The sequence below is a fragment of the Chanos chanos genome, chromosome 7, assembly GCF_902362185.1.
Source record: "Chanos chanos chromosome 7, fChaCha1.1, whole genome shotgun sequence".
Lineage (NCBI taxonomy): Eukaryota > Metazoa > Chordata > Actinopteri > Gonorynchiformes > Chanidae > Chanos > Chanos chanos.
The window spans coordinates 34,801,179-34,826,989 of record NC_044501.1 but is presented as its reverse complement, the minus strand read 5'-3'; the positions used below and the strand labels follow the sequence as shown (position 1 = coordinate 34,826,989).

At 42.6% G+C, this 25,811-nt stretch overlaps 1 protein-coding gene across 1 annotated transcript in view; it reads right to left on the bottom strand.

The window, feature by feature from the left end:
- Positions 1–17,863, bottom strand: part of pcxb (pyruvate carboxylase b) — a 130,639-nt gene extending 112,776 nt beyond the window's left edge. Inside the window, exons 1-7 of the mRNA XM_030779490.1 lie at positions 17,516–17,863; positions 10,692–10,834; positions 10,203–10,387; positions 7,655–7,820; positions 7,084–7,229; positions 6,534–6,651; positions 4,957–5,108 (exon numbers count right to left, since the gene is read on the bottom strand). Of these exons, the coding sequence (XP_030635350.1) occupies positions 4,957–5,108; positions 6,534–6,651; positions 7,084–7,229; positions 7,655–7,820; positions 10,203–10,387; positions 10,692–10,833 (909 nt within the window). The 5' untranslated portion in view covers position 10,834; positions 17,516–17,863. The remainder of the gene's footprint in view (positions 1–4,956; positions 5,109–6,533; positions 6,652–7,083; positions 7,230–7,654; positions 7,821–10,202; positions 10,388–10,691; positions 10,835–17,515) is intronic.
- Between the last annotated feature and the right edge of the window lie 7,948 nt (positions 17,864–25,811).

Below are 25,811 nucleotides of genomic sequence, written 5' to 3'. Positions count from 1 at the left end.
CTCTCCTCCTTCCTCCTGACACTATTTACTCCTCTCCTCTCCAGTTTCGTACTGTCAGCAACCGCTCCGACCTCACTCGACGCCCTCCATCCCGTCTCTCTCTCTCTCTCTCTCTCTGTCTCTCTCTCTCTCTCTGTCTCTCTCTCTGTCTCTCTCTCTCTCTCTGTCTCTCTCTCTGTCTCTCTCTCTCTCTCTCTCTCTGTCTCTGACCCTGCTCGGCTTCTTTTTCGTTTTTTTTTTTTTTCTCGGTTTTTGTTCTCCGCATTTTTTCTTCTGTCTGTCAGACAGAGGAGCTTAAATTTCCGATGGCCAAAGGGAAGTAACGTCTATGCGTCTTTCTCTTTGTCTCCCTCTCTCTTTCTCATTTTCCGTCTTTCTCTCTCTTTCAGGGAAAAGAATAGGCAGAAATAAAGTGTCCTCTGCTCTCTCTCGCTCTCTTTCTCTCACTCTCTCTTTCTCACTCTCTCTCTCTCTCTCCCTCTCTCTCTCTCTCACCTTACATGATTTCAGCTGAACTGGGGCAATCAGCCTGAAGTTTGACACATCTGCCCTGTGGTTACATTGCCCGCTCTGATCACCTTTAACTAATGCAGTTATGTATGGGAGACGTCTCTCGCACACACACACACACACATGCACGCACGCATGCACACAGAGAGAAAGAGAAAGAGAGAGAGAGAGAAAGAGAGTCTCTTCCTGCCACCCTATCCTTCATATTACAAAGCCAGCAACACGTTCTAGCTGCCCATGCTGAAAAATAAAAACACCCTTTGTTGACAGAGTCACACACAGACAAGTCCAGTGGTCACACAATCCGGTATCAAATCAATCAGGCAGTCAATATAGCCACATGAACAAAATAAACACACAGTAACCCCAGAGACAGAAACAGAAACAGAGACAGAGTGAGGGTGAGAGAGAGAGAGAACTAAAAGAGAATATGAGATAGCCCTGGTTAGAGTAGATGGTATTCAAAATATAACAAATGAAAACACTAAAGGAGCAAGAAAGGCAGAATGAACAGAGATAGGAAAAAAGGGAGGAAAATCCGCGTGAAAGAGACAAGAGGCGGGGGGGGGGGGGGGGGGGGGGGGGGGTCGGGATGCGGAATAGAACGTACAGACGTTGGCAAAAGCACAAAGCGCATCACTGTCAACCATCCTCTAATTTAATGCTCTGTAACAAAACGTATTCTCCCTTTACCTACGCTTTGTTTCTCATCCAGTATGTTAACGCTATCTGTCGCTCGCGCACTTCCCTCTGATTCTCTCTCTAGTCAAGTTCTTCCTCCTATCCATACCTCTCTCTAATTCCCCCCCTCCCCCCTGCATCATTTCATTCATCCCTCCATCGACCCATCCAGATATTCCCCCCGTTTGGTTATTCGTCACAGATCACGGGTCAGGAATAACCTTCCCTCTTCATATACAGACACAAACTAAATGTTTCTACATATGCCATGACGTTCTTCTGAAACAGTTTTCAATTAACATTTGGCGTACCATAAATGTGTTCAATTAAATCTTTTCCCATCATTAGGTGTCTGTCCCAGCGATAAATTAACTTTAAGTGAGAGATCAGAGAATATCTGAGCTCCCAAATGAACACAAGTCCATGTAATGAGGAGTCAATTACGTCGCAGTCTTATGCTTGATTGTCGTCATATTGTGAAGTAATAAGATATGGCAATATTGCTTCGGTAACACTAAATTATCTTAGTTCATGTTATTTTTAGGCAGCGGCGCCGTGACATTTCAGTGTTAATTAAGTGTAATCTACGTTTATGGCACGAGACGAAAACACTTCTTTATTTCCTGTTTCCGTTGATGGTTGACAGGTAAAGCACTTAGGGAGTTATGCCGTAAGTCTGCGGCGAGAAATTAAAAGTTCTAACGCGGCAAATCTGGAATTACTTTTTTATGACTATGGCCCGTCAATAGATTGATTTGTTAAGGTAGAACTGAAAGAAAAGTGTCGCCGTGCGGTAATGGCCATATTCACGTCAAAACAATGTCGTCTTGATTGTGAATAAGTCTCTAAATGATGGAGGTAATTAAGTTGATAAACGATATGTAGGCTACTTCAAAAACCTTTATTTCAAAACCTTTTGTAACCTATTGATTTGGTTTATTGCGGTCTAAACAATAAACGTTAACTCACCTGACACAGTTATAATACCTCGAGTAGCGGGCCTTATTGCCAGAGCTGTCTAGTGTTCAAGATATTTCGCAATTTACCAAAATTCTAACACGCCTATTGAGTAGCACTGTTTGAGGTAAGTAGCGCCATCTGTCGTTGGTTAGTATAAATTGCAACATCTAGGATTTGGGTTCTGTTTAGAAGTCTCGACTAACAGCAGGCTAGTAAATCGTTTTAGCCGCTTTACTTGAGAAACATTTTCAACATATGGTTTGTCGGACGTTACTCCTCCCCGTATTGATTTACTTTTCTGTCTCTTCGCCTCTTCTTGTCGGTCAGTCTCCCTCTCCCTGTCAACTCTGCCTGCCAAAAACAGGTTAAGTCACTCAACAGGAAAAATATAAATACTCTCATTAAGGTCAAGCACTTGTCAAACGTGACAAGCTACAGTTTGTCAAGAGGCAAACAGATACTGCATAGAAAGCAGTCTTTCTGCTCACATGCACACGCACACACACACACACACACAAACACACACACACACACACACACACACACCAATGTCTAGTCTGTTGGCTTAAGAATGAGAGAGAGACATTGGGTCATCTTTGCTAATCTTAATATGAGAGTCAGAAGCAGTAACAGGAGGATTATGGATTTTAGAGACTGACATAGTATCCTGTGTGTGTGTGTGTGCATGTGTGTGAAAGAGAGAGATACAGAGAAAGAGAGAGACTGTGTGAGTGTGTTTTAGTTTGTGTGTGTGTGCGTGCGCGTGTGTGTCTGTGTTTGGGCTCGACAGAGAGATTGCCCGGATTAATCCTTACACTCAACGCCAGCTGCTATGACAGGGTTGATTTCTCTTTGTCCTCTGGTCTCATTTTCACTTTATACTATCTAAATGTCACCTCCCTCAGGAAAAAAAATACAAAAATAAACATTCAAGCAATAGCACATCATAAACACAGACTCACCAACTTCCCACATAAAAGTGCAGAAGTGCTTCATCAGCAAACATCACGACTTTGGAAGACTTCAAACAGTTACACACTTTCATCATCTATCCACAGATATATGCCATCAATGTCCCTAATAACTATGAATATTTTACACCAGAAGTGATACTTTGTAAGTTTGTTTGGGTGTGTGTGAGTGGCACTCAGAATTAAAAAAAAAAAAAAAAGCCTGGATTCTACTTTTCTTCAGTTAAAAAAAAAAAAAGTTCAAAAGTGCTTCATTTGCAATGTGCCCTGATAAAGGACAGAAACTGTGGCAGTGTGTCATGGGGCGTATGAATAGAGAGTTGTGGTGTATTAGGGTGAGCTTGCGCGGTTAAGAGAGTTTCCAGGAACTTAATCCTCACTAAAGGATAACCACTGGGTTGTTATCTCTACTACAAGATAAAACAGAACATCTCTGTACAAATTACACTGGTAACAGAAATGGGGCACTCTGTCCCTCTCTCACACAAACACACACACACACACACACACACACACACACACACACGAGCTGTCTAACTTGTTGTGTTACAGTGTTTTATAATGCTACCCTCCCCTACACACACACACACACACACACAAACACACACACACTTTTTCAGTGTTTTCTCTCTCTGTCTCTCTCTCTCTCTCTTCACCTAGCCGAGCCCCCACCTTTCATTTCGGCACCTAACACCTACTCCAAAATCACTTGCCTCAGGGCATAAAGAGTAAAAAAAAAAAATTAGCGGCACGTCAAACCCTCCTCCTTCTAAACGTGCCGTCGCGATTCAAGACAACACGCGTCTTTTTTTTAGGAACACCCCAACCCCCCCCCCCCCCTCCCCCCCACCCCCCCAGAGCCACATCACAAAGCGAGGTGTTCTAATTCAATTTCGCACGCCGGTTTCCCGAAGAGACGTTTCAGGAGCGAGCCAGGGCGGACGGCCCTCGTAACGACAGAGCCCGAGAGCCGCTCGACAGCGCGTTAAGCCGTCTTTAGCGGAGATGAGTGCCCGCTCAATCGATGAATAATGTCTGGGACTTCTTTGCAGTTTCCTTTTCTACGCCGTTCAGACATGTTACACAACAGATTACCCAAGAGAGCAGACTGAGCAACACGTCAGCAAATTTCTGCTTCGCCGATATCACAAAGTGTCGACAAAATCTGAACCAAGCTCTACAGGCACGCCAACGTATGAATTTTGTCTCGTTTTATGTCTCTGTGTGTGTGTGTGTGTGTGTGTTGAAGTTACTTTAGCTACCTGGTGTAATGAAACAGATGCCAAACACTGACGTTTGGAAAAACGTGGATGCTCGACATATTTTTGACGGAACCTGTCGGTGTGTGAGGAGGTTCCAGCCCCGTACGTTGTGTCGGCTGTTTCACGTCTCACGGTTCTCATTTCGATTTCCCCACATGATCTAAAGAATGTTTTTTTTTTTTTTTATGCAAACATACTTAAACATCTCCTGCTGACATTTTTTTTTCCCCCCCAACTGTCAATATTTGACAACTTATTCATGAGATCAGTTTGAGTGTTGCTATTAACGGTAGGTAAGTTGACTCATGTCATCTCCAAGGTGGCAGTAAGTGTCTTTCACATGTCTGTGTCTGTGTGTGTCCGTGTGTATATATGTATATGTACATATATGCACACATATGTATATATGTATATGTATATATATACACATACAGACGTGTATATATATATGTGTGTGTGTGTGTGTGTGTGTGTGTGTATGTATATAAACACATGTTTGTGTGTGTGTATATATATATATATGTATATGTTTGTATATATGTGTATATATATATGTGTGTATGTATATGTACCGTCTTGGCCAGGTTAACTGAGTCGGCGGTCAGACGGTCACGCAGGTGCGGATCGAGCTGGGCGGCTGGTGCAATCTCCACCACCTTTTGATGTCTCCTCTGGATTGAGCAGTCTCTCTCATATAAGTGGATTACATTACCATACTTATCACCTGAGAGAGGGAGAGAGAGAGAGAGAGAGAGAGAGAGAGAAATTGACATGAAGCCACCAGGAGAACATTTATTATCGTTATATTACTCTTCTTCCCCCTCCTCGCCTCTTACTTCTCATTTACATATATATGTATTTATACATATACATACATACATACATACATACATATATATACATATATACACATACACATACACACACACACACACACACACACATATATATACACACACACACACACACACAGAGTATATATACATATATACACACACACACACACACACACACACACGTTTACATATTCATGTTAGTCTTATAGGTCTCTCTCTCCTCACACTGATAGTTATGAAGTGCAGACTGTCTTGTCAGTACAGCACTGGAACTTGAATTTGAGATTGAGAGAAAGAAGGTGAGATGAATACTTATCATTCTAACATGACTCCAGGAAAAGTAAAACAACTTTGTTTGCATTGTAAGAAACAAAATCCCAGCGTGTGGGTGTGTGTGTGTGTGTGTGTGTGTGCGCGCGCATCAGTGTACTGAAAGACGCTGTCTGAGAGAAAAAAAAAGAGATGCAAAAAAAGCTTTTTTATAAAAAGCGGTTTAAATCTGTTTGATTTATCTTATCCTTCATCTTCCAGCCTGCATTAGTTACACTGTTTTTTGTAAAGCTGATGATATTTTCAAAAAGCCCTCAGATTTAATTGCTGGGAATGTATCACACCTTGTCAGTATGTCAACAAGGTGTAGAAATTAGAAGCACAATTAGCACTAAACAGATAGACAACTACAAATGAGAGAGAGAGAGAGAGAGAGAGAGAGAGAGACAGTGCTTCTGTTGGTAGTGGCTTTTTTTTTTTTGGTTGTTTTAAGTTTGCCGCACAGGCTTCCTCGACACAAAGGCATTCTCTCTCAAAAAGCAAAGTGAAGGCTACAGCTGTATCATATTGACTAAGCGTCCAACTCTATAGGTACAAATCACAGCTAATGAGAGAAAATACCAGAACATAATGACTCAAAACACAGCACTGGTTAGCTAATAAATCATACTGAGAATAGTCTCTCTCTCTCTCACACACACACACACTTACCCACATACACACACAGACACACAAAATTACATTAAACTTGAACAACAGATACAGTTCACACACACACCAAATTACATTAAACTTGAACAACAGATACAGTGCACACACACACCCACACACCAAATTACATTAAACTTGAACAACAGATACAGCACACTTGAATGTTCTAGAACTTCTTTCTCACACTCACCTTCAATCTGCACTCACTCAGACACACACACACACAATCTTATCTACAATCTGTCCATCCACACATACCTAGAATCTGAACATTCGCACACTTACCTAGAATCTGCACACACACACGCACGCACACACGCACACACACTTACCTAGAATCTGTACTTCGATATGTCTGGGTTTTTCGATGAACTTCTCGACAAACAAAGCTCCGTTTCCAAAGGCGGCGAGGGCCTCGGAGTAGGCCCTCTGATAGTTCTCCTCCAGTTCCTACACATACATCAGTCAATCAGTCGGTCAGTCAGTCAAACCACCGACTTGAGCAGTCACACATCCATCATCAATACAGCCTTCTATTATTAATCTGAAAGGCCACAGGGGTCTTCTGCCACTCCGCGGCTCAGTCCGCCCGTCGGCCGATCAGGTAATCCGTCCATTTTTGATTGGCCGGCACAAAAAAAAAAAAAATCAGGCACTTCTGTCGATACGGCCGAGCGACGCCTACAACTCGGATGACATTTCGATACGTTCGACCAATTCAGACCTTGTTTACGGAGGCTTATAAGACAAAATCTAAACACAACCATCTCTGAAAAGCAATGTTACCATTTTAAAAACCCCTGTAATCGTCCTCAGAGCCTCCTACACACACACACACACACACACACATACACTAGTGTATACACAAATACATACACACACCTCATACTGTCTAACCACCCTCATACCACGACCTCCTCCACCGTAGGCGGCTTTGAAGATGATGGGGAAACCGTAGGTTTTGGCAAACTCTTGCGCCTCCTGTAGAGAAGAGATGGGAGCATCTGTACCAGGCACAACGGGGACACCTACACACACACACACACACACACACACACACAAAAACACTTTTGTTATTAGAGCCATCTCAAACAGCAGTTCAGGAGAGTTAAGATAACAACCGACGAAAAACAGGAACTAATATAGCAAAACATTTTTTTTTTTTTTTTGCAGAGTGGAAGACCTACACAGTACCACAGACACCCTACCGGGCCAGAACAGATTCAATATCACACAAGATTTAAAAACCATTGTACACATTTCTGACCCCAGAAATCAACCAAGGTCGACTGTATGTGCATTACTCTTCTTCAGTAGATAGGAACGCCATCCTAAAAGGAGGACCAGTGTCCGGTCTTATCAGCGAAGGTGTTTTGTCTGTTTGCGGAGACACAAAGTCCGGTCTCGGTTTAGGGGGGGGGGGGGGGGGGGGGGGGGTGTTGTAGAACCTTACCAGCCTGGATGGCCAGGGCACGTGCTTCTACTTTATCGCCCATCTTCCTCACCACCTCCGGGGAAGGGCCGATGAAACGCACCCCAGCGTCCATGCAGGCCTGTGCAAAGTCCGACCGCTCGGAGAGAAAGCCATAACCAGGGTGGATGGCATCAACGTTATTCTCCTACAGAACAGAGAAAGAGAGAAGGAGAGAGAGAGAGAAACACAGTTTGTATCAACACTGGTACTTTATTATGGTAATTTCATGTTGTTTGTGCAGTTTTTTTATCTGGCTTTTGTAGGAGCATTGTTGAAGTATTGATGTCAATGGCGCCCCCTTGACTTGAATTGCACTAAATTAAAATTTAAAGAAAGACAGAGGGAGACAAAGAGTGCTGAGAAGCCTAAATAAGTGATGTACAGGCAGACTTTAACAGATAGACGAAAAGAAAGGTCAGAGAGAGTTTAGCAGAAGAAAGAGGTGGGGTGAGGTGGGGCAACAGAGGGAAATGTGAGGTGTAAAACAGGGAGGAAATGGTTTGATTAGTATGAGAGCATGGGCAGGAACCCTGATTTAGGCGAATCATAATCAACTTTTAAATGAAAGCCAGCTCGCGCTCTCTCTCTCTCTTTCTCTCCCTCTCAATCACTCACACTCTCTCTCTCTCTCACTCTTTCTCTCTCTCTCTCTGCTGGCACTTGCCAAATGATAGCAGTGGGTAAATGAGGGGCTTATTCTGGATTCTGCTGGACGGACTGGACCAGAAGGACAATTCTGGCTGCATGGTCAGGATTTCTGTAGGCCTCTTATCATTGTGGGGATAATTATGAGTCTGTGTGGAGTGCTGACTGCCAGCGTGTGAGCTGATCCAGAGTCAGTTGCTCCATTTAAATCTAATGCTAATTGTCTTATGACCTCATTATCTTCAGGGAGGTTATGGTGAGGCTAACAATCAAACTGCTGTAGTATTAGTAGCAGCAAAAGTGCTGGTGATAGTAGAAAAAGGAAGAAGGATACACACAGAAAAAACATCCAATGTCTTTGACAAGAAAACAAGGTGATAGCAGTAGTGAGAATAATAATACTATGACAACGAGCAACAGTAGTGTTAGTAATTGTTCATTGTATTTGTAAATGTACCTCTAATGTGAGCAGTATTAAGAGTAACTGTAGTACTAATGTGAACAATAGTAGTAGTAATTGTAGTACTAATGTGAGCAGTAGTAATAGTAACAGTAGTAGTAATGTGAGCAGTAGTAACAGTAATTGTAGTACTAATGTGAGCAGTAGTAATAGTAATTGTACCACTAATGTGAGCAGTATTAACAGTAATTGTAGTACTAATGTGAGCAGTAGTAATAGTAATTGTAGTACTAATGTGAACAGTAGTAACAGTAATTGTAGTACTAATGTGAGCAGTATTAACAGTAATTGTAGTACTAATGTGAGCAGTAGTAATAGTAATTGTAGTACTAATGTGACCAGTAGTAATAGTAATTGTAGTACTAATGTGAACAGTAGTAACAGTAATTGTAGTACTAATGTGAACAGTAGTAACAGTAATTGTAGTACTAATGTTAGCAGTAGTAACAGTAATTGTAGTACTAATGTTAACAGTAGTAATAGTAATTGTAGTACTAATGTGACCAGTAGTAACAGTAATTGTAGTACTAATGTGAGCAGTAGTAATAGTAATTGTAGCACTAATGTGACCAGTAGTAACAGTAATTGTAGTACTAATGTGAACAGTAGTAACAGTAATTGTAGCACTAATGTGACCAGTAGTAACAGTAATTGTAGTACTAATGTGAACAGTAGTAACAGTAATTGTAGTACTAATGTGACCAGTAGTAACAGTAATTGTAGTACTAATGTGAACAGTAGTAACAGTAATTGTAGTACTAATATGAGCAGTAGTAACAGTAAGTGTAGTACTAATGTGAACAGTAGTAACAGTAATTGTAGTACTAATGTGAACAGTAGTAATAGTAATTGTAGTACTAATGTGGGCAGTAGTAATAGTAATTGTAGTACTAATGTGAGCAGTAGTAATAGTAATTGTAGTACTAATGTGAGCAGTAGTAATAGTAATTGTAGTACTAATGTGAGCAGTAGTAATAGTAATTGTAGTACTAATGTGAGCAGTAGTAATAGTAATTGTAGTACTAATGTGGGCAGTAGTAATAGTAATTGTAGTACTAATGTGAGCAGTATTAACAGTAATTGTAGTACTAATGTGAGCAGTAGTAATAGTAATTGTAGTACTAATGTGGGCAGTAGTAATAGTAATTGTAGCACTAATGTGAGCAGTAGTAATAGTAATTGTAGTACTAATGTGAGCAGTAGTAATAGTAATTGTAGTACTAATGTGGGCAGTAGTAATAGTAATTGTAGTACTAATGTTAACAGTAGTAATAGTAATTGTAGTACTAATGTGAGCAGTAGTAATAGTAATTGTAGTACTAATGTGAGCAGTAGTAATAGTAATTGTAGTACGGGCAGTGGTGGCTGTGGTGCTGAGCAGCACAGGCATCAGCAGAACGTGACTGCCTGATTGGTCCTGACCTTGGCCACTTTGATGATGTCAGGGATGTGGAGGTAGGCGGCCACCGGCGCCAGGCCCTTCCCGATCAGATAGGCCTCATCTGCCTTCTGTCTGTGCATCTGCCCCGTGTCCTGCTCTGAGTACACCGCCACCGTCCGGATCCCCAGCTCCGTACACGCACGGAACACACGGATGGCTATCTCACCTGCGAGCAAGAGAGAGGGAGAGAGAGAGAGAGAGAGAGAGAGAGTGAGAGAGAGAGAGAGAGAGAGAGAAAGAGAGAGAGAGAGAGAGAGAGAGAGAGAGAGAGAGAGAGAGAGAGAGAGAGAAAGGGAATGTTAACAGAACCGGAGTTGTTTCTGAGGCGTTTGGCAGGGGTTGATATGGAAACTCCTGCTTTGGTTGCAGTGGCCTTCAGTGAAGTGTATGCGGGACCATCAGAACACAGAAAAAGAGGGCAGAGAGGGGGAGATGAGTGGGAGGAAGAGAAGATACGTTTGTATTTTTACCTCTGTTGGCCACCAGGACTTTCTTGATTGGACGATACTCCACACTTTGAGGCTGAGTATGAGCAGACCGAGAAAACAAACACGCGCGTCTGATAGCGAGGACGCCCAGGCCCCCCCTCAGCGCTCCCAAATGCAGAAGCATCCTGGAAAGAGAGAGAGAGAGAGAGAGAGAGAGAAAGGGGGGTGGGGGGGTGGAAGGAGAACGAGAAAGAGAGAGAGAGATTTGAAAAAATTGTCTGGTTCGGGGACATCTTTCATGAAGATGGGACAAGAATGAGTGAGGGCGATAAAAGTAAACGGCGTGAGAAAACAGCTTTGTTTAAAATATACGAAGCGGATCCTAACCTTCAGGGGAACAATTACTTATATAAATCCTCAGAGACCCAATCAATGACCTGTTGAAGTTTTATGACAACATTTATGTATTCCCATTTTGCCTTATTTTCCCCACGACCAAACAGTTCAGCCTAACCATTACATTTCACCAGTTTATATCGTCAATACGTGTGTGTGTGTGTTCCTGCTGCCACCTTGTGGTCACATTCAAAACTACAGCAAAACATGGCATTACAATGCTTTCTTTTTTTTCTTTTTTTTTTTTTTCTTTTTAATCTCACACATGCACAAAAGGCATTATTTTCTCATTTAGTGTCCAAATAAACTTCACAATATGACTCAAAATATCTATACAATTACCACCTTAACACATTCAAAGTACCAAAAGCATGTGCTAGTTGATTCTGAGATGAAATCCAACCTTGACCTTATGTAAATAGAGCGGTTCAAACAGTAGCCGTCTTTTTATGTAAAAGTACTTATGTGAAACTTAATCAGAGCAGTACTGAGTGAAGTAGTCAGGTCCTTAAGCCCTGAGAGGCAGGAGAAGTGAGTGTGAGTGTGTGTGTGTGTGTGTGTTTGGGGGGGGGGGGGGGTTAAAGGAGCTCTGCCTAAAGTTTTGAGAGATCAGAAGGAGTCATTGGACCCAAAGAAAGCCCATCACCTGTGTGTGGATTAAATCAACCACTGTTTGCAGTTCTGACTGTTTCTCACCAAGTACGGTTTGTGTGTGTGTATGTGAGAGTGTGTGAGTGTGAAAGTATGTGAGAGCGTGTTCATGTAGGCGTGCGCAGGTGTGTGTGTGTATGTGTGTGTGTGAGAGCGTGAGAGTGTGAGACTGTCTGAGTGTAAGTGTCAGAAATGTACAACAGAGTGTGATTTTGGTTCTGAAACAGAAAAACCAGCAGGACAAGTCTTAAAAACCCTGAAAACAATGACACACCTCCAAAGTTCTTCAGACTCTGAGAACAAAGAACACATACAGACACTGCGTAAGGAGACATTGTCAATCATATAACGGCTATGCATGCACGCACACGCACGTGCACACAGAGACACACAATTACACACATACACACACATGCAGAGACACACAATTACACACATACACACACACACACACACACACACACACACACTAAAAGAGAGTGTTTTTTTCTTAAATGCTGTAGATAACAGTTTAAGTGGTCTCAAGGCCAATCTGAGATCAGATAGTGGGGCGGCTTAGTCGTGTTTACGACCCCGTGAGGAACTGTGCATGTCAGAATGATAAAAACAGCTCCGCTTTGACCCTCACAAGGTCAAACTGGTCCGGCGGCCTCCTTTGTCTCGTCCGAAAACGCCAACCTTACCGCCCTTCCTCACAGACCAAGACTCAGCAACCTTTTCAGCATCTTCCCGCTGGAACAAAAACCTGGAGCTACAGGTACTTGGGACAGCAGGTAATTCAGAGATAATGATCAAAGACAGACCCAGAGGGGGAACCAGTTACTACAGCAACGGGCTGGCAACTGGGTCTGTTACAGACTCATTACTGGTTCTGAGTTGGTAGAGGACTGGGAAATCAAATGTCGAATGAGGGCCTCTGGTTAAATGAAGTGATAGCTGGAGGCCGCAGTGAGCGAAGACTGTTTGTCCTTAAAAAGGCACTTAACTGAGAGGTGTTTTGGGAGCACGGTTTAGAACAAGATAATGAGAATACTGATAGCATGAAACCGCAAGGAAAAGTGAAGCATTTTGGTTGGTGCAAATGGTAAATCACATAAAACCCCTTGTTCACTCGGCAGGAGAACTGGGAAAATGTGTGGTTTTTCGTTTTGTTTTGTTTTGTTTGTTTGTTTTTTAAACTATCTTAATGAGAAGTACATGTGCCAGCTAGTCATAATGAATATGTGTTTGCGTGTGGCTAGGCCCTCTGTAGTCTTCCAAGGAGTTTCTAGAAGATTCTGCTCAGCTGATCATCACTTTACAACAGAATGAACTTTAGGAATACATTACAGTTAAGGCAACTCCAGTACTGAGTAAACACACACACACACATACACACACACACACACACACACTTTCTGTAGTTTTACAGACTGCAACAATTCAGTATTGAGGCAAGAAATCGATTTCAGCTCACGCTCCAGACACACACACCTCTGTCTGCCCCTTTTACGTATATTTCTGTGTACACAAGCTGTGTGTGTCGTAACAGTGACGTAAATGTGTGTGTGTGTGTGTGTGTGTGTGTGTGTGTCTGTATGTGTGTGTGTTATAAACCTGGTTTCAGACATCACATGTTGTAGCGTTAGGAGGTTGCCTATTCATTTAGCACATCTCTGTAGGAGTGACAGTCACATCCAGGTAATCAAGACAAAACAATCAGAGTAATTAAACGGCTCAACTCTGATCAATGACAAAGCATCACATATTCAATTCAAATGAACCGAAATAAAAGGCCCTTTGGCTTGTGTTCAAGTACCACTCAACTCTTAACAATAGATAGATAAACGCCATTACAATAGAAAAAGTCTAAGAGCAATTTGGCTATGGGGTAATAAATGTAACAGGAGTAATCAATTGCTCACGTCAAAGTGACCAATGAGTGGGTTGGTTTTCCAGACAAGAGGTAAGAATAAACTTTGTCTAAATCGAATTTTGAGTGGAATCATCATTCAGAGTGAAGTTAAGTTCTGGACTCAAAATCATTAAAACTCTCACTACTGACTGCTGTTTGAAAAAGAAGGGTTATAAATGTATTTCTGAAGGCAGGCGCACGTTCGTGTGTATAAAAGCGAGAGCGTCAGTTTTCATACCTGTACCGTTTCTTTAAACGGCAAGAATGTAGGAGACTGTTCACGCCAGTAATTACCACCATAAATAAAAACTGCTAGCCGTCTCCGTCCCGTTATTTTCAGCATGTCTCTCCTACACAGGATGACACTGGTAAACACATAATCTCCAGTGTCCCTGACAGCAGACTTTATCTGACCAAAACTGACACCACATAAAGGTTCTTTATATACACACATACGTGCACACACACACACACACACACACACAGACACATATATATATATATATATCCTGGGTGACTTGGAAGAAGTGTAGGGTGGAAACAGAATAGAAGTGAACTAATTACATGTCAACAACAAGTATAGAAACGTCCCACAAAAAGGTGCCAGCGATACTTGGTGAAGATTCACTCAATGCCAAACTTGATTCCACACCCCACAGGCAAAGTGAAAATCCTGGCGTAGATTTTTGTAAGACATTCTCAGAGTGTCCCAGTAGACGACAGGGTTGGTTCTTTTTTTTTTGGGGGGGGGGGGGGCAGTATATTCAATAGTACATTACATACAGTAATGCCTATACTACTTAGCGTACAGCGGTGTGGAAATATTTAATGGGATCATTATGAGATGAACCTGGCCCGCTCAGTACACTTCAACAAACAGACAGTCAAGTCAGTGATGAAACGAACAGAACCGCACGATGTCATTTAATCGGCCTGGAAAAAAAAGGCACGGTGCAGCAAGACAGATGGACAAGATTCAAACCCGTCACTCCACAGAACGAGCGTTTCGGCTTCATTTCGAGCAAAACGTTTTGAGATTTGAATGTGGAACCGGGACCACTTTGCATGCGGTCGCCACGGGCTGATATTCATTTGCTAAAATATGATAATTATAACCAGAGCTTACGCAATACCACTAAAATATAAAATTAAACAAAAACTCTGGGGTGTTTTTACAGGCCAAAGGTTACAGGTGAGAAAAAAAAACTCATTGAGTCCAGTAGGGTACTGGGTTATATTAGCTCGTAAACACAGCAGAACTTTAACCTGTGGAGTTAATGGGTGGCCCTGACAACCCCTAACACTCTACCATCCCTCCCCACCCACCCCCCATGTCTTCAAAGACTCCTGTGCGTCAATGTGTGTTCCTGACTAGTGAGGCATATCAACACCCAAACTAAAAAAAAAAAAAAAAAGTAAACGAAATCGGCGAGTCTGACATCGGATTTACATAATGCATCAAAAATGCCCCGCAGTGATACAACAATGAGGAAGAGAAGAGAGAGGCGAAAAATCAGTCATTACTGGAAAGTATATTAGAAACTAAGTTAATAAATGAACGAGGATGAGACAAATAGTTTAGCAACTGAGCCCCCCCCCCCCCCCCCCCCCCCCCCCCCAAAAGAAGGTAACAACACTTAACATTTTCAAGTAAGAACCAGGCACATTTATGTCACACTTCACTGAAAAATTTGAGTTTTGCTACTTTGCTTTGTGACAAAATAGTCATTACTACCAGTTGAACTACACAAAGAGAGCATTTAGAAGAGACTTGTGTTAAAAATCTTTGTAAGTCAGACAGACAGATGCTGGAAGTTGATTCCTAGCATGTGTTTGGCAAGTTTACAGCTTTCCACAGAGAGAGAGAGAGAGAGAGAGAGAGAGTGAGAGAGAGAGAGAGAGAGAATGTTGCTAGACTTCTTTTCTTTTGTGGCCGCAGACCTGTGAGGTCTGGCGAAGTTAAATCAACACGGTAGAGATACCCTGGGCCAGTTTCAGCGCTTTTCCTGATATGCCTTGTTGGGAGTTTTCGTAACAGTGATCACCCTTATCAATTCCTTTTCAAACACATTCAGTGAGGGAGTGACTGGCTAGCAAAACCATCCTCATCCTCTCTCTCTTTCTCTCTCTCTGTTTGCCCATTAGTGGTGTGACAGAAAGTGGCAGAGTGTTTCTGTGAACATTACGATGGCAAACAGTTCTCCATTACACCAGATAAGTTCATTCAAGCAATGTGTATGAGGATCTATTCAGACCTAACCTCTCACTGCTTATGGGCTAAAAAAGTCAACACAGAAACAGCCATTCATGGTTACTTACAGCTAACAGTGTGCGGTCAACAATGTGAATGGTCTCATGAACAACGCTAATGTGTTTTGAACTTTGTTGGAAATGCTAATGTTACCTCTTATATCTCCTTGTGTTAGCAAGCAAAAAAAAAAAAAAAGAAAAAGAAAAGAAAAGAAAAGAAAGAAAGAAAAAAAAGGAAGATGGCAAGTTTGAATTCTCTTAACCGGTCCAATTTAAGATTGTTTATCATCAACAGGTGTTTGGATAATAGATTTATTCCAAGAAATCGTATTGAAAGACATGTCAGTTTATTTAGCTGAATACATACAAATTACCGTCCCTCCACTACCGTTACTACAAAACAAGGCCTTCACGTTTGCTGTCTGCATAGCCTACAGAAACTCAACAGCCTTTGTTAGAATATTCAACTCATTAACGGAATAATTTAACTGAAACAACAAGAAGACTTTTTTTTTCTTCGTTAGGGAGCCTTCACACGGTGCCAAAACAATGCTTAAGAGTCTGTCGCTCTCAGCTCTGCCTGCCTGCCTCCCTCCCTCCTGGGCCATCCAGGCTGCACAAATGTGTCCCTTTTGTGAGGCCCATATTGAGCGGATGGTGCAATACGGAGGGGAGACAGTGCAACAATCATCACTGGTGTTATCGCTGTTTAAAATGAGACGGGTCTTCGTTTTATTGAGGCGACCAGAGCAAGCCGGTTTAAGATTTGAGGTTATATTTCTTTGTTTTTTGAGTCTCGGGGTCGGTTTTCAGGCCAAAGTCACCTGTAAAGATTAACAAGACAAACTTGTACTCTGAACTGAAGTCTTTTTTATGTCGATTTCATTGCTTTCCTCCCTAAACATCGCAGATGCAAATTTTTCCTTTGAAATTCAGGTTAAATGGTAACCGCACAGGTGATGACATTGTTGGCCGTTTACATTTGTTGACCGTTTAAACCATATGAATTGTACTGTAGTTATGTTACGCATAAGGTCTGGCACATATTTAAGTCTAGACTGTGCAACAGCTGATTGCTACAGCTAAGGTTTGCAGACAACAACAACAATTACACAAGTACACGTTGCACAAATCCGTACGCCAAACAAGAGATCAAGTCCCCAAAGTTTAGTGTACAAAAAGTTAAGATACACAAACACATATAGTTATCAACACGCACTCACACACGATGCGCGCGCCACGCACGCACAAATACACACACACCACGGACTCCACGTATGGACCAAAGCGACTTGGGGTTCATTGAGGGCACTGGGTGACTGGTGGGAGTGATGCGAGATACGTTACCGCTGATGCAGTATAGATGCACCCTGCTCTGCCCAAATGTTTCACTCACTCACTCACTCACTCTCACTCTCTCTGTCTCTTTCTCACACATGCACACGCATATGACTCATTAGACAAATTCCTGTCCGGGCAATCAATGTGTGTGGGCACGCAGACAACCACATGTACACTACAGATATCAAAACAAAGTTAGCAACAGAGGGAAAGTGCAAAGGGAGTACTCTTAACTCACAGACACACATTCCTTACAAACCAAAATATGAACGTCTCCTGAATGATAATCAAAATTACACAAACCACACGCGAGCTCCCACACCACAATACTCACTTGTCCGCGTCAGCTCAGAATACGCTAGAAATCCGTTTATCCGGGGTTTTCCCGAATGTAAACAAATGAATGAACGGGAAACTGGCTCCTGTGGTAATGTCCTGTGGTTGAGATGAGAGGGAGGAGGAGAGACAGCGTGACAGAGCGGTGGAAGGTATCAAGCGACCTGTCTAAAGCTGACAGGTACAGTCACACACACATGCTCCTTCACACACCCGCTGGCGAAGGAAGTATTGCTCCGTCTTCAGTGCTCTTGCTCCTGCTGCTACTGTCGCGTATGAGAGAAATACGCCAGGCCTGATTCTGTGTCGGCTGCACTGTTAATCTCTCTCTCTCTCTCTCTCTCTCTCGCTCTCTCACTAAGCTTTCATCCTCTAACTGATTATGCAATACGTATACGCCGCCCTAACAACAGCCAATCACCAGAAGCCTGACTCAAACAGTAAAGAGCGGTAGGATTTAAAGTGAGAGAGAGAAGGAAGGTGGCGAGAAAAGGTTGGGAAGGAGAGTTCAGAGAGGACAAGAGGCAGAGCGCGGACAAAAAGAGAGACCGTGCGATTCTTCTGTATGATATCATCGCGAAGAGAAAAACGGGGGGATGAAAACGGCGTGTAGAGGAGAATTTTTGTAAGGAAAAAAAGATTAAAAGCAGAAAAATAGAGGTCATTTAAAAAAAAAATATGAATATATGAATTACACATTTTTTTTCAAAGTGAAAAATCTTAAAAAACAAAAAGTTTTGAGTTTGAGATAATGAAAGAAGGCAGACTGAACTCCGCGAATTAATGATGAATACCGATGAATCAGCTGAAGAATGAAGCAATAGGAGACCATTTAAATTGTTCATAGAGAGATACAGGATTGAGGCAAGGGTGATAAGAGAAGAAAAGAAAACATGACACAGACTTAATGCCTCCAGTTTGTCGGGTTTGTTTGCTATTGGGACTCTGACAATAGGTGAAATAAAAAAGCTTTATCAAGTCTGGGAGAGAGGCACTATTGACCATGGCCTACATTCTACAACAATGATACACAGCTTACCAGTCACACACATACACACACACACACAACACACACACAACCCACTGAACTTGCTCTCTCTCTCTCTCTGTCTCTTCCTCTCTCTCTCTCTCTCATTATCCTGTCCTGATAACATGATAACACAATTAGCTAATCTGTGTGAGAGAAATACTCAGATCTGACAACAAGCCTTATCTCATGCGTAGGTGTGTGTAGCATAATCCAGTCATGAAAGAAAGAAAACTGAGTGTTCTGTCTCTGTCTCTCTCTCTTTCTCTCTGTCTCTCTCTCTCTCTCTCTCTCTCCTCTCTTTCTCCTTCTCCAGCATATCGGGTGTCTCGCCTTCTTTCTTTCAGCTTCTGACTGAGACAGCGGCTCAGAATCAGAGTGAAACGCTACACTCTTAACTCGGCTCATTCAGACATGTCCACTTTCAGCCCAGTCCACCTGTCTCGTCAATCCTCAAAGTAAGGTCCCAGACACGTTTATGCAAATGTCAGAACCAAAAAAGGAAAAAAAAAAGATTCTAATATTATTCACAGTTCTCATTATAAGCCTCCGTTTTGCTTTTAGTCTGTTTCCATACGCATCTTAAACTTAAAGTGGGCTTTTGTGAAGGTGTAACTGATATGTATTTGTGGAGGCCTTGGTGCGAGGGTGATGTTAATTTCGCACGCAGCTGACTTTGAGAGAGATTCATTGGTGCTTCGTCGGTCAGACAGATGGCAGAAGCTATGCAGGGTTAAAGTTATCTGGACCTAGAGAGCAGTAGGTCTGAACTGGATCTGTACCAAGAGTGCACACCCACATTCTCACAAGCAAAACTGCCAGAGAGTTTTTAACTCTCCAAGTCATTATTATTCGTGTCAGGATCTTTCTTTCTTTCTTTCTTTCTTTCTTTCTTTCTTTCTTTCTTTCTTTCTTTCTTTAATTCCTTCTTTCATCTTTGGGCTTGCCCAGTTACCTGGCATTGCCAGTAGGTCCCAAAGGGGAAAAAAAGAAGATTCCAAAGGTCAGCTGTTTCTAAAGGTGTAGCTGTTTCTAAAAGAAGGCCTCTTTTGACATTCCACTGTTCCCAGATCAGCATTTGGCAACATACCTAATCATTACCTGATGATCTAGGAATTAGAGGGTTTTTTGTTGTTGTTGTTGTTGTTGTTAACTCTACGGGTTGGGAAATACATTTCCAAAATACAAAAATAATATTATATATTCCCCTTTTCTGCGATAAATCTGGTTCATAGTGTTTTACCTGTCTTTTTGAGCATGTTTAGTGCTAACACTTTGAGGCGTCTGTTAATTGTCATGTTGAATATCTGGCTCACAAAACAATGTATAAAGTTTGTTTGAAAGAATGGTGGGGAGAACATTTCATTATTCTGTATTTTCTCTCATTTATAGAAAGGAATTCTCTGAGCAAACTTGAGGCATGCTCTCTCTCTCTCTCTCTCATTCACTCTCAGCCATCCATCTTTTGTCTCTCTCTTTTATTCCTCTCCCTCTGGATAGTTGTCTTTTCTACTCTCTCATTTGGATACCAGTGGAATGCTAACTATCTCTCAGGCCAAAAAAAAAAAAAAAAGTGAAAAAAAAAGGTAATTCATTTCCAGAGGGGAGGCATGAAAAACAGAGGAAAACATACACAGGCAAAAAGAAAACAGAAAAAAAAAGATGTTTAAAAAAAGGAGGAGGCTGTTGAATAGATAGTTAGTTTAGTAGATGTTATCTGTTTAGCAGGTAAAAAAAAAACAGAAGGTGAGAAAAGACAAAGCGTTCTGTTTGTCCTAGACTTTGCTCCATGGTGTTGTTACGGTGCTTTGTGAAAGTTATCGTACACTCAGGGAGAATACAGCCATAAAGCTTTAGATGTGGAGCACATATATAAGCCGGCGAAGCAGTCCATAAACACCACTCCCATGACAAGATAAAACAGCAAAGAGAAGGAGTCAGATTGGTCCGTCATTTGTTTTATTCCTCTGATGAATATGTGATGTGTTTTTCTGATCTACCACAAAGCTGAATCTATGTTACACAAAAAAAAAACCTGTCTGAAAACCCATGCTCTCACACTTATTTTAGTCTTTTATTGCATTTAAGTTTCGGGATTTTTTTTGTTTTAATCATCTGTTTTTCATTACTGTGCAGTTTTAATGAAGCCTTCCTCCTCTAATCACAGCTGCCTCAGGCCTCATGCCGATTGGACGTCCCCAATTGATTGACACAACTCAGCAAAGACAGACCCTCCTCTTTCCTGCCCATTATTCTATGAAGCAGGAATTTCTCCTTTAGCCAGACAACTTGAGCCAAAAGTCAACACCGGCCAATAGGAGCAAAGCCACGGTACATTTCTCCTGGGCAGAGCTCGACTTTAACTTTAGGCTCAAAGCATCTGAGTAACAGAAGTTCTGCGTCGTATAACATCCATCTGGAGTCAAACGGTCCTGTAACCAATATCGATATCATAAAAAATCCAGTCTTCATCTTCTCGATGATGGGTGGGAGCGCTTAGCGGTCCTCATTTCTCTCTCTCTCTCTCGTTTCCTTGTCACAATGCACTACTATCTCCACGCCTTTCTCCTTCTTTGACCTTGGTTGTTGACTTATTGTGTACATGGAGTACAAGACAATGCAGGCTCAACCCAGACATGCCAAAGCCTGAAAACCTACATCGTTGCGGTTGAGCTGTAATTACTGAGCTACAGTTCAGAGGTTGGATTTAGACACTGATAAACAGAGAGAGAGAGAAAGAGACAAGAGATGAGGCAATAAAGAAGTCCTTTGACAAACGCTTGACAAATTCATCAACGTTTAACTTTTCAGCAATCTAATGATGACATGGGAGAGACACTGAAAGCCAGCTACTGATTCTTAGTCAAACCAGATACAGTGGTTGATCCAGTGTGCGCGCGCGTGTGTGTATGTGTGTGTGAGAGAGAGAGAGAGAGCAAGAGCGAGAGAGAGAGAATCTCAGAGAGAGCAAAAGTCTGAAGTCAAGAATGTAGTAACAACAGTTTTGTTCAGTTTGTACTTTTTTTGATAAAATATATTTAATCAATTGACAGGAGTACAAAAAACATATTTACAAAAACATACTGTACATATTATATATGTTTTGTTGTTGTTGTTGTTGTTGTTGTCATCAGGCAATTCATCAGTATTCTGTGTATGACAGGGAGAGCAGAAAGGATATATCTTGCCGGTAGGTAATACTTCTGAATGCTACAGATACATATGTATATGTGTGTGTATGCATTAGTTTGGCTTGCTATTCTATTGCCATTGAACTTGACCTTTACCCTCTCCTGTGATCCCAACTGCTGCTTTTGCCTCGGTGTCAAAGTACAGGGCAGCAGGGTCGGAGGTCACCTGAAAGGCATCCCAAGTTTGTTGGGGTCCAGTATAGAGAGGCAGGGGTGAGGATTTGGGGATGGCATTAAGAACCGGGGAAGGGTTGTGACCCGCGGTTACCGTGGCAACGCCCCCGTTCTGAGTCTTGGTGCTCTGAAGGAGAGCCAGTCGAGCCTGAGACTGTACCAGGTTCTGGATTAGACTTTGGGTCAGGATCTGGTTCTGGTGTGTGTGGGTGAAAAGCTGGTTCTGATGACACAAGGCTCCGGTGTGGTTGTGGTTCTGGTGGGTTTGCGCTGGGCCGTGGTTGCTGAGATGGTTCCTCTCCCTCCAGTCGTCCTGTTGCTGCCGGTGGATCTTCATGTGAGCGTTTCTACTTTTGATCTTATAGAACATTCTGGAAGAGCAATTCAGGAAGAAGATGGAGTTAAATTTAAAACACACACCCATAGACAGACAGAGAGAGACAGAGAGAGAGAGAGTGTGAGAGAGAGAGTAACTGGAAAAGAGAGAGAGAAAGGGAGAGAGAAAAAGAGAAAGGGGGAGAGAGAGAGAGAAGAAGAGAGAGAGAGAAAGAGAGTCCTCAAATGTTCTTACTTTCCACACTGTTTGCAGGGAAAGCTCGTAGCCAATGACGATGGCCGCATCATTCCATCTAAACCAATTGGATTCATCACCATCTTAGAGGGCAACGAAGCCTGTAAATGAGACAAACACTCTCGGTCCATCTGACAGTATCACATGCATGAAAAAACAAACACTCATGTCATCAATACTCGTATAAAACTGACAAGGAATCACAAAATAACAGCGTTCTCAGGAAAGTCACTGATTCACAGTACTGACAAAGAAATACAGTTTTCAGCATATGTACTGATTTGTGATATACCCTGAAAGGCAACCATTCACTAAACCATTTCACACATACTAAATGCATTTTAGTCTATCTCAATTTCAGTAGCGAACAAATAGAATGGCGAAACAAATTTGGTAACAGAGCTTTTCGGTAAAAATAAACGTCACTCATTGTAACGCCCTGAAGCATTGTTTGACAATTCTGTCTCCGGTGCCAGGCACATATATCTGAGGTCTGTTCCTGTTCTACCACACCTGATTCCAGTCAATAAAAGCTTTGATAATTGGCAGGTGTGTGAGAGAGAGCAGGGAGAGAACTCAGACATGGAGTCACGTCAGGCGTCGGGAGCGGGATTGGGTAATGCTGTGTTTGAGTCACCGAGGAGGACTGGACTCCGTTTCCACTCTCTCTCGGTGTGTGTGTGTGAGCGGTGGGGTGAAAAGTGCTGCTCCTGTGAGTGTAAATTCTGATGATGCTGCACAGCATCTGACACCAAACACCGGGGAACAGAGAGCATCATGGGAGACTACCCAACGTGAGGAACCTATATCAGCAGGAGAATCAGTCAGCAGATTGTTATGTGTGTGTGTGTGTGTGTGTGTGTGTGTGTGTGTGTGTGTGTGTGTGTTTGCACACATGGTGACTATGCAAGTGTGTGGCTTGTTGTGTGTGTGTGTGTGTGTGTGTGTGTGCGCGCACGTGAGAACACATGGTGACTGTACAAGTGTGTGGCTTGTTGTGTGTGTGTGTGTGTGTGTGCACGTGTTGCTCATACTCTGTTTTCCGAGGCGACACTCATCTCTGTCTCCATCCTTTGTTCTCTCTCTCTTTCTCTCTGTCTGCTCTGTTTCTCTGACAGCTTCTTGGAATGGTAGTAGAATTCCACGCATTGCGATACTTGCTTTGTTTTCACCTAACACACACACACACACACACACACACACAAATAAAACATTAAAGCATCATCTCATCTGTTATCCAGCAACTCAAATGAAAGAGATAAGAGAGTAAAGTACCATTCTTTGAATGAGTGAAAAATCTTTTCCATAAGTTGAAAACGCTGTATGAAACAACTTCCTCTCAGCTGGGAGCCACACGTCACTGCCTACACAGCACAAGAGATGTGGTAGTTATAGAGACAGATAAAGGAGAGAGATACACACTCCGGCTACATATTACACATGGCTCATGCTGTCACAATAACACAAGTGTTTCGACCACAGATGCAATTAACTCAGCAAACAATTTGAACAGTCTTAGCTAGTTTTTAAAAGGTTTTGAAACTTTTTGAAGGTTTTGTTGAGTTTATACAGCAAGTTATTTTACTACCCAACATCGCTTGAGTGAAACATCTTTCCGGAACATAGCAACTGCATTCTCAGAACCGATGAAACGTATTTATTATATAATATATATATATATTATTATTATTTTTTTTTTTTAAATAAGTGAATATGTTTAAGCATGATGGAGAAAAAATGACCGAGAGCCCATGTATCATTGTTAAACAGGAAAGCTCCCGTTAAAGACGAAAGCTGATCCCATGGCTGAATGGTAAACCACAGGATCAGGCCCAACTGCAGCGAAGCAGTTCTGGAAATCACTGAGAGTGAATAGTTAGCGTTGAGGGAAGAGACATTACCAGAATAATGGTAGTCTCCAGAGGGTGACGGATCAGAAAACAGCAGCATCTCCAGAGTGGCCTGATGAAGGGATGACAGAGAGAGAGAGAGAGAGAGAGAGAGAGAGAGAAGAGAGGTGAGAAAGAGTAGTAACAGAGGGTTGTTGATGGATTGATTGGTGATGAGCGGATTTGGCAGGGTATCGTAATGAACAGAACGGCGCCAGTCATGAACAGCTTGAGAAATGTCATCATGACCATCTCCTCACCAACATGTCGCCTTGGCAACGGGAGAGGCAATGCAAGGCGAGTTCGAGGTTGGCGCCTCCTCCTGGTAAAGCGCTGGAAGCAGACAGATCCAGCAGATTCTCCACTGCGCGAGGAACAAAGAACAAACCAACAACAGCAGATGTCAGTGAGGAGATCTGAGGTGGAAAAAGACATTCGGGTTTTTTTTTTTGGCACTCGGCACTGGCACTTTTTGGTTCCTACCTTGCTCCTGAAGAGAGCTGCTCTCTTCAAGGTCCTCCCATGGTTTCCATAGCAACTCTTCCCTCAGCGGTTCCTCTAGCCATGCCTCGGACTCCTCCCTGCCCTCCAAATCTGGCAAGACAGCCTGAAACTCTGGACCAATGTTCACACACCTTGAGAGAGACAGAGAGAGCGAGACAGAGAGAGAGAGAGAGAGCAGAAGACAGAGACAGAAATAAAAGAAGGAAGAAAGTCAGAGGACTGGGGGAACCTTGGGTGAACGAGAAACCGTTTCAGCAGAACCTCGCTCACTTGGACTGAGAAGTATCCTCCCTCTCTGTGCTCCACGAAACTCTGTTGTCCCTCACGAAGGGGCCTAAGACGTTGCAGAAGAGTCCCGTCCCACTACGGTGGGGGTTGAGCATGGGCCGGGGAGTGTACCGGGGAGCCATCCCACCCCAGCTCTCCTCGACCACGTCTCTCCCAGTTTGAACGACGCTGCGGAAAGGAACCCCAGTGTAGACCGCCGGAGGAATGCCCTGGAAGAAGAATGTATAAAAAAAAAAGAGAATGAAACATTTCTTGATATTAGGAATTCGCAGTGCTATTAGTCTCCAGCTACCTACTTTGCAAATCAGAGGGTATGAAACGCGTGGTTTGGTGTCTCAGTTAATCATAATCACCAGGTGACTCATGTAAAAGGAACCTAACCCCCCGCCCCCCCACCCCCTTTTCTCTTCAATGTAATCAGTAATCAAAACAACTACGACCAAATTGGTCTGAGGTCAACCCCCGTAACGGAAAAATATAAGACACTTAATGTAATAGATCATAATACCTGGGACTTTGAGTAACAGAGAAACTTGTTGAGCATTAGTTGAGAACCAAGGAAGGGCTTTGGCGTCTCTCCCGGTCTCTGTCCTTCAGTGTGGGTATAAGTCTGAACTGACGAAGGGCAAAAGGTCAAAGATGACTGGCCC